General features: G+C 36.2%; 1 protein-coding gene and 1 long non-coding RNA gene across 3 annotated transcripts in view; one reads left to right on the top strand and one right to left on the bottom strand.

Moving 5' to 3' along the window:
* The window catches only part of LOC137221306 (uncharacterized), a 72,529-nt gene that overhangs the window by 14,663 nt on the left and 45,087 nt on the right, over positions 1–12,779 (top strand). For both annotated transcript variants that reach the window (XR_010941966.1, XR_010941965.1), the window contains exon 3: positions 7,021–7,162. This is a non-coding gene — a long non-coding RNA (uncharacterized lncRNA). The remainder of the gene's footprint in view (positions 1–7,020; positions 7,163–12,779) is intronic.
* The window catches only part of MAP3K1 (mitogen-activated protein kinase kinase kinase 1), an 82,079-nt gene continuing 73,291 nt past the window's right edge, over positions 3,992–12,779 (bottom strand). Inside the window, exons 15-20 of the mRNA XM_067730711.1 lie at positions 12,462–12,614; positions 11,197–11,359; positions 9,912–10,043; positions 8,648–8,790; positions 7,899–8,030; positions 3,992–6,584 (exon numbers count right to left, since the gene is read on the bottom strand). Coding sequence (XP_067586812.1) covers positions 6,435–6,584; positions 7,899–8,030; positions 8,648–8,790; positions 9,912–10,043; positions 11,197–11,359; positions 12,462–12,614 — 873 coding nt within the window. The 3' untranslated portion in view covers positions 3,992–6,434. The remainder of the gene's footprint in view (positions 6,585–7,898; positions 8,031–8,647; positions 8,791–9,911; positions 10,044–11,196; positions 11,360–12,461; positions 12,615–12,779) is intronic.

Here is a 12,779-nt window from a genome sequence, read left to right as displayed (position 1 = left end):
ATCCTCTGAGTATGTCTACGTAGATGTTGTGAGATCTCATTAAGCAAATTGACTTTAAGGGAAAATAGCACTTAGTTATCTCAAAAATAAACTCCAATATGAATTTCAGCATTGTGGGAAAGGAACTTTGGGGCATGAAGACTTTGCCTCTTATGTCATCAGCTTAGCCTAGTTTTATCTCTACAGGTTTGGCAAAGTTCTGAACTGAGGGCCATGGGGCATGGGCCACAGTAATACCAGGTTGATCTCAAGTGATGAGACCGGTTTCAGTTGTGGATGAAGTTCTTTAGTCACAGATCATGCAGAGTACCTACTGTAAAATGAAACTCACAGACTAGCTATACTGTGATGGCATATTTGTTTGTTTTTCTAAGATTTTACTTATTTGTTTTTGGCTGTGTTGGGTCTTAGTTGCAGCATGCGGGATCTTCATTGAGGCATGCTGGATCTTTTATTGTAGCGTGCGGGCTCTTCCTTGTGGCATGCGGGCTTCTCTCTAGTTGTGGTGTGTGGGTTTTCTCTTTTCTAGCTGTGGCGTGCAGTTTCCAGAGCACGTGGGCTCTGTAGTTTGCGGCATGCAGGCTCTCTAGTTGAGGCGTGTGGGCTCAGTAGTTGTGGTCCACGGGCTTAGTTGCCCCGCGGCATGTGGGATCTTAGTTCCCAGACCAGGGATCAAACCCATGTCCCCTGCATTGTAAGGTGGATTCTTTACCAGTGGACCACCGGGAAGTCCTGCATATTTGAATGCTATATACATAGTTTGCTACATGATAATTAGGCTTTAGCGGTAAGCATTTCACATTAGTGCATAAAACTAGACAGTAATTTTCTCTTCATAGGTTAGTTCTCTAGCATCTATAATCAGCATCTCCATTTCCCCCTTATCTCATATATCTCAGAAGACAAAAGTCCTGGATCCAGTTTCCTAAAGCTGAGATTTCACTCTGATTTTCTACTTCATTTTTTGTTTTATAAGCCTGGACCCAGGTCAGAGGTCAAAAAGCAGCTAGTCACACGCCAGATCAAGCATATGAGTTTTGTTTAGCCTACTGTTCCTTATAAAATTTAAAATTAGTTTCCAATGTGTAAACAACAAGAAATTGCATGTAAAATCCAGATCTCTCCAGCTTCTTTTGAAAATTCAGAGGCTTTGGAAACACTGGGTTTTTTTTTTTTCATTCCAACATGGTAACCATGGACCCCGCTTGGACATGAATTTGGCATGAACTCTCAGGTTAGCCAAAAGCTCTGCTAAGGACACTTCTAGGTCCACAGGCATTTGAGTCTGTGACTTTTGGGTCACTCATTCATTCATAAAATACATATTGTGCATCCACTGTGCCTGGTACTGTTCTTAGCCATTTACATAGGTTCTCTTACTTCTTACAAAGCTGTTGTGGGGTTACACGGCTAGCAAGTGGCAGAGCCAGACTTGACCCAGGTGATGTCTCAGGCTCTGTGGTCACGAAGTCCACCATCATCACCTACTTTAAAAGACCCATCCTTTCCTACCTTACGTCTCAATTCAACATGCGATTTTTGCTTATAGCAGAAATTTTTAAAATGACAAACCTAAAAATTGTCATGACATGGAAATATGGCAGTTTGCATACGTTTGTCACTGTGTTCTCCAGTGACTGCAGTATTTCATGCATTTTGTTTTATAACAAGTGAATTACTGTATCAGTTCACAAATGCATTCATTGGCATTTCCATGTGGGCATGATACCCCAACATTTTTCTAGATTCCATCTAACCTGCAGATTTGGTCATTTTGTGAAACTGTTAATATCATTGAAGTAAAATCAAGGAACAGAATTAATTTATTAATTCCTCTGAAACAGAAAGCTTTTCTCAAAGTTAATATTTTCCTGAAATGACTGAAGTGTGCCCTTTAGGGAAAATATCCAGAGCCTATTTAAAAGGTGTACATTTTAAATCACGTTATACAGAAAGTTTAAAACAATGTAGAGACACAAGATAGCTTCTGAACTCACAGTTTTCAGTGACATTACCTATCTTGCAGGGTGATCATGTGAGAAACAACTACTGAGCAGAAATACGAAGGATGAAAGTAGAAAACAGTAACACACAACCACAAGGTACAATCTAAGACTAAAACTCTGGGGTAGGCCAAGTGAGTTCCCTGGTACAGCCTGAATTGCAGAATGATTGAAATTGCCTTATTTCCTCATTTGTGAAATGGAGTATAATCACTGTTGTAAAGTATGCCTGACAAATAGTAGCTGTTGAATAAATCTTTATTCCTATTCCCAACAGTTTAACATAAGAGGATGGTTTTTATGCTTTTTTTATGTCTGATATAAAAAGAGTTGTATGAACAGGATCAATTAAGTTTAATCTGTGCTGTCTGGGAACAGTAGTAGTATTTATGTGCAAGTATATAACATGTCAAACCACATAAGATTTTTTTAAAAAAGGTATAATTTTCAGTTAATTTTTTTTTTTAAAGAACAATTTTAAATAAAGCTTTCCTTTATTTTGTCAAAAAGCCCTTCAGTGTTGATAGTGGGGTAGGCTGTGCAGTATGTGAGGCCAGGAGTTACGGGGGAAATCCCTGAATCTTCTGCTCCATTTCGTTGTGAACCTAAAAGTGCCCTAAAAAATAAAGTATACATACGTGTGTGTCTGGCTTTAGGTAAGCTGGAACAAGGGCAGTCCAGCAGGGGTTGGGGCCCATGCAGAGAAGGCAGCCGACTGAGGTGGCAGCCTAACGGGGATCAGGAGATGGGTTACATGGGTGGGTGGAGAGCTTGAGCAAGTCAGTCAACATATTGAGGCAAATGGGAGCCAGGTTTCTTACTGTCCAGAAAAGGAGTTACAAATATGGAAAGAGGGAAAGCTTGAATGAACCTGGATGGTGGTATATTGAAATGGAAAGGTTAGTGTGAACTCATGGTTTATGTGTGTGTATGGGTAGGTATATATATATATATGTATTCTGCATACGTATGCAAAAAAACATATATTCTAGCTTTGTCTACCAAGAGGGCCTGGGAGCAGTGATACCCAGGAGTAATGAGTGTATCTAGCACCCAGTTTTTAAATACCAGTCAGGGCTCTTTGGAAAAATGGCTGATCCCAGGGATGAACCAAACTCACGAGATGGGTCTGAAAGTATAGAAGTGTTCAAAGAATAATGGTGGCTTGTCAGTCCATAGAGAAGCTAGCTCTGAGAGGCTCCCAATGGCTAAATGTGACAATTTGAGGAAATATGTGATGACAGTAATGGATTTTATCTCACTGAATAGGAATCCACAAACCCATTTTGATATATATGAATAACAAAGAAGAGAAAGGTCTTCCTTATAGAAAAATGCCCATTAACAGAATACAGAAGGAGTGCAGGAACCAGAAAACCAGTGTCTGGCAACCATCAGAGTAATAATTCAGGCAAGAAAGTTAAGAGCAGAGAGCTAAAGTTGGATGAATAACAAGCTATTTATGTAGCCTCAAAGTGTCACCTCCACAAAATATTTAATATAAAGGAAGATATTAATTATAAAGGGAAAGAGTAACTTTACAGTGGCAAAGCCTTCTCAGATGATCACAGTTTGTATCACCAGCAATGGGACAAACTGACCTTGTATACCTCCGGATAGGAGACACTGAAAAGAACACTGCCTGCACCATCATCTCTGAGATATTCCTGTCACAAATGCATACTCTGAACTGAATCATGAGGAATCACCAAATGCAAATTGAGGGACTTCTATAAAACAGTAAATTAAGGTCGTCAGGGTCAAGGAAGGCATAAGGAATGGTTCTGGATTGAATGGGACTCAAGAAACATAGCCAAGAGCAAAGCTGATCTTGGTTTGGATCCTTTTGCTATAAAGGATATAACTGGGCTGCTGGCAAAATCTGAATGGGGCTTTTGGGTGAATGGTATATATGGGAGCACTTTGTGGTGTTCTTAGGACTTTTTTGTCAGTGTGAAGTTATTTCAAAATAAATAAAAATAACAACCTTTGTTCAAAAACTTTTATTTACTATAAAGACAAAACACCAAAATAGGTACAAATACTATAAAAGTGGTTCAATGGGGTAAAAATTTTAATTAAAATATCTTGATATATTTAAAATAACAAAGGATACATTTAAGCCAAATTATCTTAACCCAGAGATTTTTTTTGTAACATTTGCTTACACAGTAAGGTGCTAATAGCCCTTAAGCCCTGGAAGTCTTAGGAATCATAGTCATACAGCAAATATAATTTCATTGTGAAAGTGAACTTTGGTAGAAGAAAAATCTATAGGACACCTGAGGTAGTAGAAACTGGAATAAACAGCAGTAGACGTTATTTACAACTTGAGTACCAAATAACATTAAGAACACAAAAATAATTACACATTACAATTTTCAGTCCAGCTTTGATCCAAAGAAAATAAGAATATTACATCACATTTGCATTGAAAACAAAACAAAAAACAAAACACCACAATTACCAGCAAGCTGAGGGAACTGCAAACAAACTCAAACAATGGATTTCTGACATCTAGAGGCAGTCTGAGTTTGAAATGTGGTGGGCATGGTGATCTACAAAGTAATACTGATTAGCTGAGGTTCCTCAGTTTATACAGTTTACATCTCTGTCAGACACAGTATTAATCTGACCAATGATCTTCCAGTACATAAAATGGCAAGAGTGCATCCTTTAAAGCTTGCACATGAGAGACTTGGAAACAATCTTATTAGAACTGTGAAAATTCTAAGTAGTCAAAAAAAAAAGAAAGAAAATACAACACATTTAGAGCTACCAAACTTCACATTTCTGTACTATGTTTAACTCTTCAAATATTGCCAATCTTCCAACCAAAGGAATGTAAAATTTCACTAAGAAACACATTCATATAAAAAAACTGCCTTTTAAAAATTATATGCAATATATCCCTGTAAACTTATCTTGTAACTTATTTTACTTCCAATTTGTGTTGTACATTTAAAATGTACTCTATATAGCTTATTTAGCTTATCCTGAGTCTTTGAGAATAACCAATTTTATTTAACTCTGCAACAATTCAACTGGCTTCTGAAGAGTTAAAACTTAACATCTCAAAAAGCTGTATTAAATACTTAATCAGTACTTAATTTAAAAGACTCACAGAAAAAAGGGTAAAAGAGCTGCCATTTTCCTTCAGGATTCCATGCATCTGAATTCAGTTTAGACAAAAACCATTAGATAACTGTGCAAAATCCAAGGAATTAGTGTGTAAATGAAATTGTTTCACTTATCTTTCTGAACACATTTTCCAAGTTCAAAGCAAATTTATTGTTTAGAAACACTCATTCCTAGTTGAGTAAGTTAATTTTTCTTTATCTATCAGCCAGGCCTACTGTAAAGAGATAATGCATGGTAGAAGGAAAACAGCAGTTAACGTTGTTATCAGTGGTGATGATGCATGATGGATAATTACATACAGAGTAAGACTTAAATGGTGTGAAGTTTCCTACAAAAGAAACCGATACATTAAAAAAATTCAAATACATTTCAAGGTCATCTTGATCTTGGTTGTGAGCTGCATCAGAGAGAACAGTTGATTTTCACTTAATTTATATTTAACCTGCATAAGAAGAGCAGTGACTGACTCAATGAAGGTAGTATTTTATCATATTCCAATTTTAAAAACAAACAAAATTGCATCTATATTTTAAAAAACTCTTGCAATAGCAAGATATTTAATAAACTCTGGTTCACATCTAGTTCTTTTTTTTTTTTTCTGGTTTGAAAAGATCACCTTTCCCTGAATATTAAACATAAATGAAGGTGAAATGAAAATATAGAACCATAATTTCCAAAAACGAAATGAATGGGCCAACAGTAAAATGCACAATGAACCACAATTGCCCAGGCATTTAAAAAGATAAAGGTCAATTGTGGGTCATAAAGAAGTTATCAACTTTTAAAAATATATTTATTTACTGCTACTTATAGCATATTCTGACCTAAAAGAGGCAGATACTGATTTTTATAGCCAGTGACCAAAAAAAAAAAAAACAAAAAAACCAACTGCAGAACCCCCTGCTTGTGATCACAATATGAAATGGAAGAATAACTGAAACATTAAAACAGATCCTGAGCCCCTCAGCTGCTAATATTGCTGAAAAAGTGCTCCAAAAAATTATGCTTCTGTTAATTAATCATGCAAACTTCATTGCTTTCCTGTTTACCTAGGGCCAGTTCTTTGAAAGGCACAGTTTACAGTTTCTGCACAAATTGTGGACTTTTGCATACTAAGCTTAGGTACAAATCATGATTTGTCAATCACATACTTAGGTAAGGGTTCCCCACTGATCTTGTTCATAGCTGTTCAGTGGCATGAAGGCCAGCAGATTATCAATGTGGTTCCCCACAAAAGTTTTTTCTCTTGTTGAGCATCCTGTCTCCATTACAGTTTATTTGTATAATTGGCTACCATGTAGTACGGAAGACTGGATGCTTCAGTAGCTCTCTTGATGGAGGTCTGTCCTGAGGTTGAAGTTCTAAACAGCGAAGAGCCACATCTCGTAAACCAGGAGACAAATGTGAAGGGATTGATGGAGCAGTAGTTGCACTGGCAATCTGTAAGAGAAAACACTAGGGTTAAAGTTCTCCACAACTGGAGCTTCTGATACCGAAGTACACGTGCATGTATTTCATAACCTCTATATATGCATCCTATACATAGAAGAATTAAAAGTGGGTGGACTTTTTGCTAACACGGTGTCTATGGAAAAACTCATGAATTTGACCAAATACATGCTGATCAGATGGAGCTACAGTTCTCTTTATTGTCTCAAATGAACAAGGCGAAGTGCATCACAATGATGAGGCAGGTGAAATAGTCACTCAGATCAATTCTGCTTTCCTCATACTCTCCAAAATGGTTTGTCCTCTTTCCTTCATTGCACATTTTCTGTTTTTTCAGCACAGAGAGCTATTCAGAGTAAGTAAGACTAAACCTGGCCAGTCAATTTAGTATATCAGAAACACAACTGCACTGATTTTTTATTTTCAGGTGACTGAGGAAGTTATATAAGCATGGGGAGACCTGGAGGAGATTACGGCAGGGGAGAGGCGCTGGGGATCAGCTCGGAGGACTAATACTACCCACTCTGCACAGACTGTGTGTTTTAAGTGCTTTACTCTCAGGCCCAGAGGTAATTCTGTTTATCCTCATAATATGATGTAATATAAATAATTCATCAAGGAGGTGCTATTATTACACCCATTTTATAAACAAGAAAACGGACAGTAGACAGAATAAGTCACATGGCTGTTAAAGGATGGAACCAGGGTTTGGGCCCAGGTCTGTATAACTACAAAGCCCAAGCTTTTAAATGAGCACATGTGCAACTCAAATGCTAAAAATCTCAAACATTACATTATTCTCTGGTGGAAGTGGAGAGAATGGATTTGGAAGTTGTCAGAAAGGTAGAACAGCCTTGGCCTCTGACTTAGGTGTGAATTTTTTAAATACAGGAAATAACAGATTAAAAAATTTGTGACAGTACAATACATAAAGAGCTTCAAGTATTTTAATTTATAAGTTTGGTGTGCGTGTGTGTGTGTGTGTGTATATATATATATATATATATATATATACACATACATATACATATATCTATGTACATATTAAACCCAGGAGCAATGATTCAGTATTTGCTAATTCAGTGTTCTCAGTGACTTGATAGAGCATGATTACCGTGAATAATGAGAACTGACTGTTCATGCTGCCAACATTCACCACACCATATCAATTCCTGGAGATATATACACATACATTTATTTCAAAGAAGATATGCCTTCACGTTAGATTGATAGGGAAGGAGAACCCATGAAAATTTGCCTTCTGCCAATTTTAGCAGAAAGAAGTAATTTTTATCTCATGATTACCTTAAATATCAAAGCAAGATGATTGGAGTGTTTTTCTGCATTCCAAGGTGGTTTAGCACAAGCCATTTCTATAATAGCACAGCCAACACTCCATACATCACAGCTCCTACCATACTGCTGACCTCTTAGGACCTAAAATAAAGCAGAGAGTTAATTTGGAAATATGACTCATTAGAAAAAGAGAAAGCCATTCTGTAGTTATGGATTCTGGTTTTTTTACTTCAGAGCAAAACAATGTACAAAGAACAATTCCACAGACTACCTGATGTCTCATTTATTTCATTAACATGCTCAATCTCCTATGTGGGACAAAAATATTTTGGAGAATTGTGAGGTTCTGAAGGAGAGGCATATCATAGAATTTCAAAGCCGCCTCAGTACGCGCAGTAAACTACAGAGCAAGAGGACAACCAATTATCACTACATATGAACGTGAAGAGTTCTGAACATAACAGAAGAGGCCGAGTTCAGAATAGCAATTATGCACCTTGGGTTTACTAGAAAACAACTACTATAAATTACTGAATAATTCTGTGTTAGAAATAGGTTTTAACAGATTTGCTTAAAGGCTACGGAAAGGCAGGGATTAAGGGTCTGAAATCAAGGATATCATTAAGACCTTAGTCTTAGGGCCGTGGACTTCTAATTAGTAGTCACACAGTGGATAACACTGCAAAATTATTTGGTGTAATGCTGTCACACAGAACTCCAAAATATTTTTTTTCATCACACTCAAAGCTGCTTCTCACCTCAGGTGCCATAAATGCAATTGTCCCCAATAATTGTCCCTGAAACTCTCCTGCACCAGTTCCTTTTGATGCCAACCTGGCTGCAGCTCCAAAATCAGCAATTCTCAGTCTCTGACCTGTGCTGTCAATTAGCAAATTGGCACCTGTCAACAAAACACAGAGACCTTATATGTTAAAAACAAAAGAACAGATTAAAAACTCAGTAAAATACTACTAATGAAATAGGATAATGACAAAAGAAAGTAGACTGTGTGTCAGAGAAATCTACTCTTCCTCTCAATTCACTTCATTCGTAAAGGCACATAGGTCTCTGCAGTGTAAAAAAAATCCAAAGCCTCAGAGGGAAAATCAGACAAAGCATCAAGGCATAAGGAACAAAAGCAGAGATTTCGTAAAACTTTTAAATAGTAAGTGTTAAACCTTTAATATAATGATTCTTAGCAAAATCTTTACTCAAAGTTCCAATTTTAGTGTAGTTTACACTTTGAGACAAAGCTCTGTTGAAACATACTGACCTAGCCCAATTCAGACTTTATACTGTAATTTCATAATTATAGCTTAAAAAAATTAATGTTATAAATAAATAAATAATTTATAAATAAAATTTTTAAAATAATTTTATTATAAATATTTTATATTTATAAATAATTTTATAAATATTTTTTAAATAATTTTATAAATAAAATTACTTGAATGTGTTATATCAAATCCTAAAGGCATTCATGTCAGAAAACCAAAGTTGCTCTCTTTTTTTGGCCACGCAGCTTGCAGGATCTTAGTTCCCTGACCAGGGATCGAACCTGCACCCTGGCAGTGAAAGCACAGAGTCCTAACCTAGACTACCAGGGAATTCCCCGAAGTTGCTCTTTAATAAACTAAACTGCAAAAGATTAGAGAGGATTTTTCTTAAAAGGAGTTTACAGTATCCCAGTTATTTTAAATAAAGCCAGGAATAGGAACCTTTGGGGAGGCAGTAAGTACATCATGAGACCAAGACAGGGGAATCAGAGACCTGGATTCGGTACTTGGTTTGCCATCAATTAGCAGTAAGACTGTGGAAGAAGTCTCAGCCTAAGGAAGGCAGAATATATTACCCTGAAAAGTTCCTTTCACTTCTGATAATTCTAGTGATCTGAGTTACTCAGGAGAAACAATCCCATAGTTGATTTCAAGTTAGAAACTATCAACAAAGGTCTAAGTTTTAAAATTACATTTGTTTTCTGCTTATTGATAATAAGAAGATAATAATTAAAAGAATTCCTACCTTTGACATCTCTGTGAATGATCTGGTTTTCATGGAGATATGAAAGGCCACGAAGTAATTGTTCAGTATAGTTAATAACTACTGATTCCTTGAAGGCTCCATATTTACTGAGCAAATGAGCCACAGATCCCCCTAAACATGTAATAATAATAATTTGTCATAAACTTAAGCCAAAATTAAAATTGTTCATTACACTTTGGTTACATAAGCTTGCACTGCATGAGCTCACATTCACATTTGAAATATTAAATTTATCATCTGCTTCAGAAGTGAAACTGGTTTAAAAACTAACACATTCCAGTAATCTTAAAACCTATCAATTAGGAGACATTTTCATGGAACCCTCATTAACTGGTTTTCTGGAAGGTCAAGATTTCAGAAAGCTTTAAAAGTTAACAATTTTGGATGGAACTCTTCCTCTTATGTACAATTCACCTCTCTGTCTTTTTGACCAAGATATACAAAATCTCTTTCTTAATGATGTAAGTAAACAGTGGTAACATGTTATTTAACAGAAGTTTTGTAAAAAGAATGGGAGGAGCCAGAAGACCCAGAGTTAGGCTTCATATCCTACTGTTTACCAGCTCTGACCTAGGACAAGTCACAAACTCAATAAGCCTCATCTAAAATTGTTTATAATAGTCAACCTATGTACAACCATCAACCCAGGTAACAACCAACATCAGAGAATGTACTAAAGAACTGATTTGTAAATAGAAATACACTCTTCAAACACAAAAAAATAAGAAACCAAGTGCTTGTGTATTCATTACGTCCCAAGTCATTTATTTTACTGTATATACGGTATAATACAAAATAAAACTCAGTCTCTATTTGTTCAAGTAGATGACAAGGTTCAACTTTACGCTTCAGTGCTAGTTTACCTGTTAGTTTTTAAAGCTATATCTTAACTAATTTTATTTTTATATTGTTATGTTAAAATATTTCCTAAATCTGTCCTATTAATGATGGCCAACTGGACAAATATGGATCTTACCATGGCAGGTTTAAAAAAATTATTCCTATAAAACAATGGTACACAATCATTTTAAAAGACACACTGAAAAAGTTTAAAAGTTAGAGGTAATGAATATTTATTTATATTTAAATGAAAGACAAACTATTTACAGTTCATACTACTATGTTGTATGTTGAGGCAATTTACTTTTAGGAATCTAAACTATTTAATAAAAATAAGTGTTCATTAAACGGTTTTTCCTAAATTTAATATCAAGCAAAAGTTAAATCTATGTATCACTATTTGTAATTTAAAACATGAACATACCTGCCATCCATTCAATGAAGAGATTATAATTGCTCTTCTCACATGTGGCTCCCAACATCCTAATGATGTTTGGATGATTCAGATGGCTCATCATTCTTATCTCCTCCCTTAATGCTTCTACTACTTCTTCTTGCTCAGAAGATGTATTTCTGACATACGTCACCTATTTCAGTAAACATGTTTACAAACTTTTGAATTCCGATGAGTTTCTATTTATAATTTTCACTAACAATCTAATCTAAAATGGACAAACCCAAATTAACTTATATATCAACAGTAGAAGGCATTTATGCTCATGGATGCAATGTAGATACTTTATAAAAAAAACAAATCAAACTCTTTTAAAATAATAAGAATCTAACAAGCAGCAGTAAAATATCGGGAGATGAAAGAAGACTGAGACATAACCAATCTTTCCAAACTGTCTGAAGGCAGACTAAAAAAATGAGAAAAGCCCAATCATAAGAACCAACATGACTTAAACATGAAAACTTTACTATGGCCTCGCCATGAGGCTTGTGGGATCTTAGTTCCCCGACCAGGGACTGAACCCGGGCCCCAGCAGTGAGAGCGCCGAGTCCTAACCACTGGACCACAAGGGAGTTCCCAACTATTGTCATATCTTGATAAGCATGCTCATTATAAAAAGTAAACCACAGAAATCCCAAGATGACATTGCACCAGTAACTTTGCTGAAGTAACTTTGCTAATAAAATATAAAGAAGTGCAAACAAAAACTGCAACCTTTATAGGGCCCATCCTGATGTTTCATCTTGATGAACCATGACAATAATCACGCTTCAACTTTCAAATAGAACTCACGATACCTTTGGTGCTGTGGCAACATCTACTTTAAAATTTAGGTTTCTCAGGACTTCCCTGGTGGTCCAGTCGTAAGGAATCTGCCTTCCAATGCAGGGGACGTGGGTTTGATCTGTGGTCGGGGAACTAAGCCCTCACGCCACAACTACTGAGCCTGCATGCCTCAACGAGAGAGGCTGCGTGCCACAACTAGAGACAGAAAACCTGCAAGCCACAACTAGAGAGAGGCCCACGTGCCGCAATTAAGATCCCGCATGCCGCAACTAAGAACCAACGCAGCAAAAAAATTAATAATAAATAAATAGAATAAATACTTTAAAAAAAGAAATTTAGGTTTCTGAAAACTTTAAAAACTAAAATATATACATATGGGGATATATCCTTTATTTGCTCATTTTTGACTTTTATAATTGTAATCATTTATATGCTCACTAGATATTTACCTGTTTAACAGCCATTAAAGTTCCAGTTCCCACATCTTGAGCCTGATAACAAGAAGAAAATGCTCCAAGGCCTATCTGCTGACCTTTCAGCCATTCAGTGTCTTCTCTATAAGGTTGTTTTGCTTTGGTATGTCCTGGTAGAGTCTCTGGTGTCTGCATATTAAATGAGAGCAATCCTTTTACTGTTAAGTTAAAAGAGTAAGAGTTTGTGAAATCAGCCTGGCAAAATATTACTCTTGTTCAGTCTGGCTTCCCCAAATCACCTATAAACTTGACCTCAGAGTGGACAGTGTTGGTGACCAATGTCAAACGCATAAG

Source organism: Pseudorca crassidens, chromosome 3 (genome assembly GCF_039906515.1).
Source record: "Pseudorca crassidens isolate mPseCra1 chromosome 3, mPseCra1.hap1, whole genome shotgun sequence".
Lineage (NCBI taxonomy): Eukaryota > Metazoa > Chordata > Mammalia > Artiodactyla > Delphinidae > Pseudorca > Pseudorca crassidens.
This window is presented reverse-complemented; position numbering and strand designations above follow the sequence as displayed.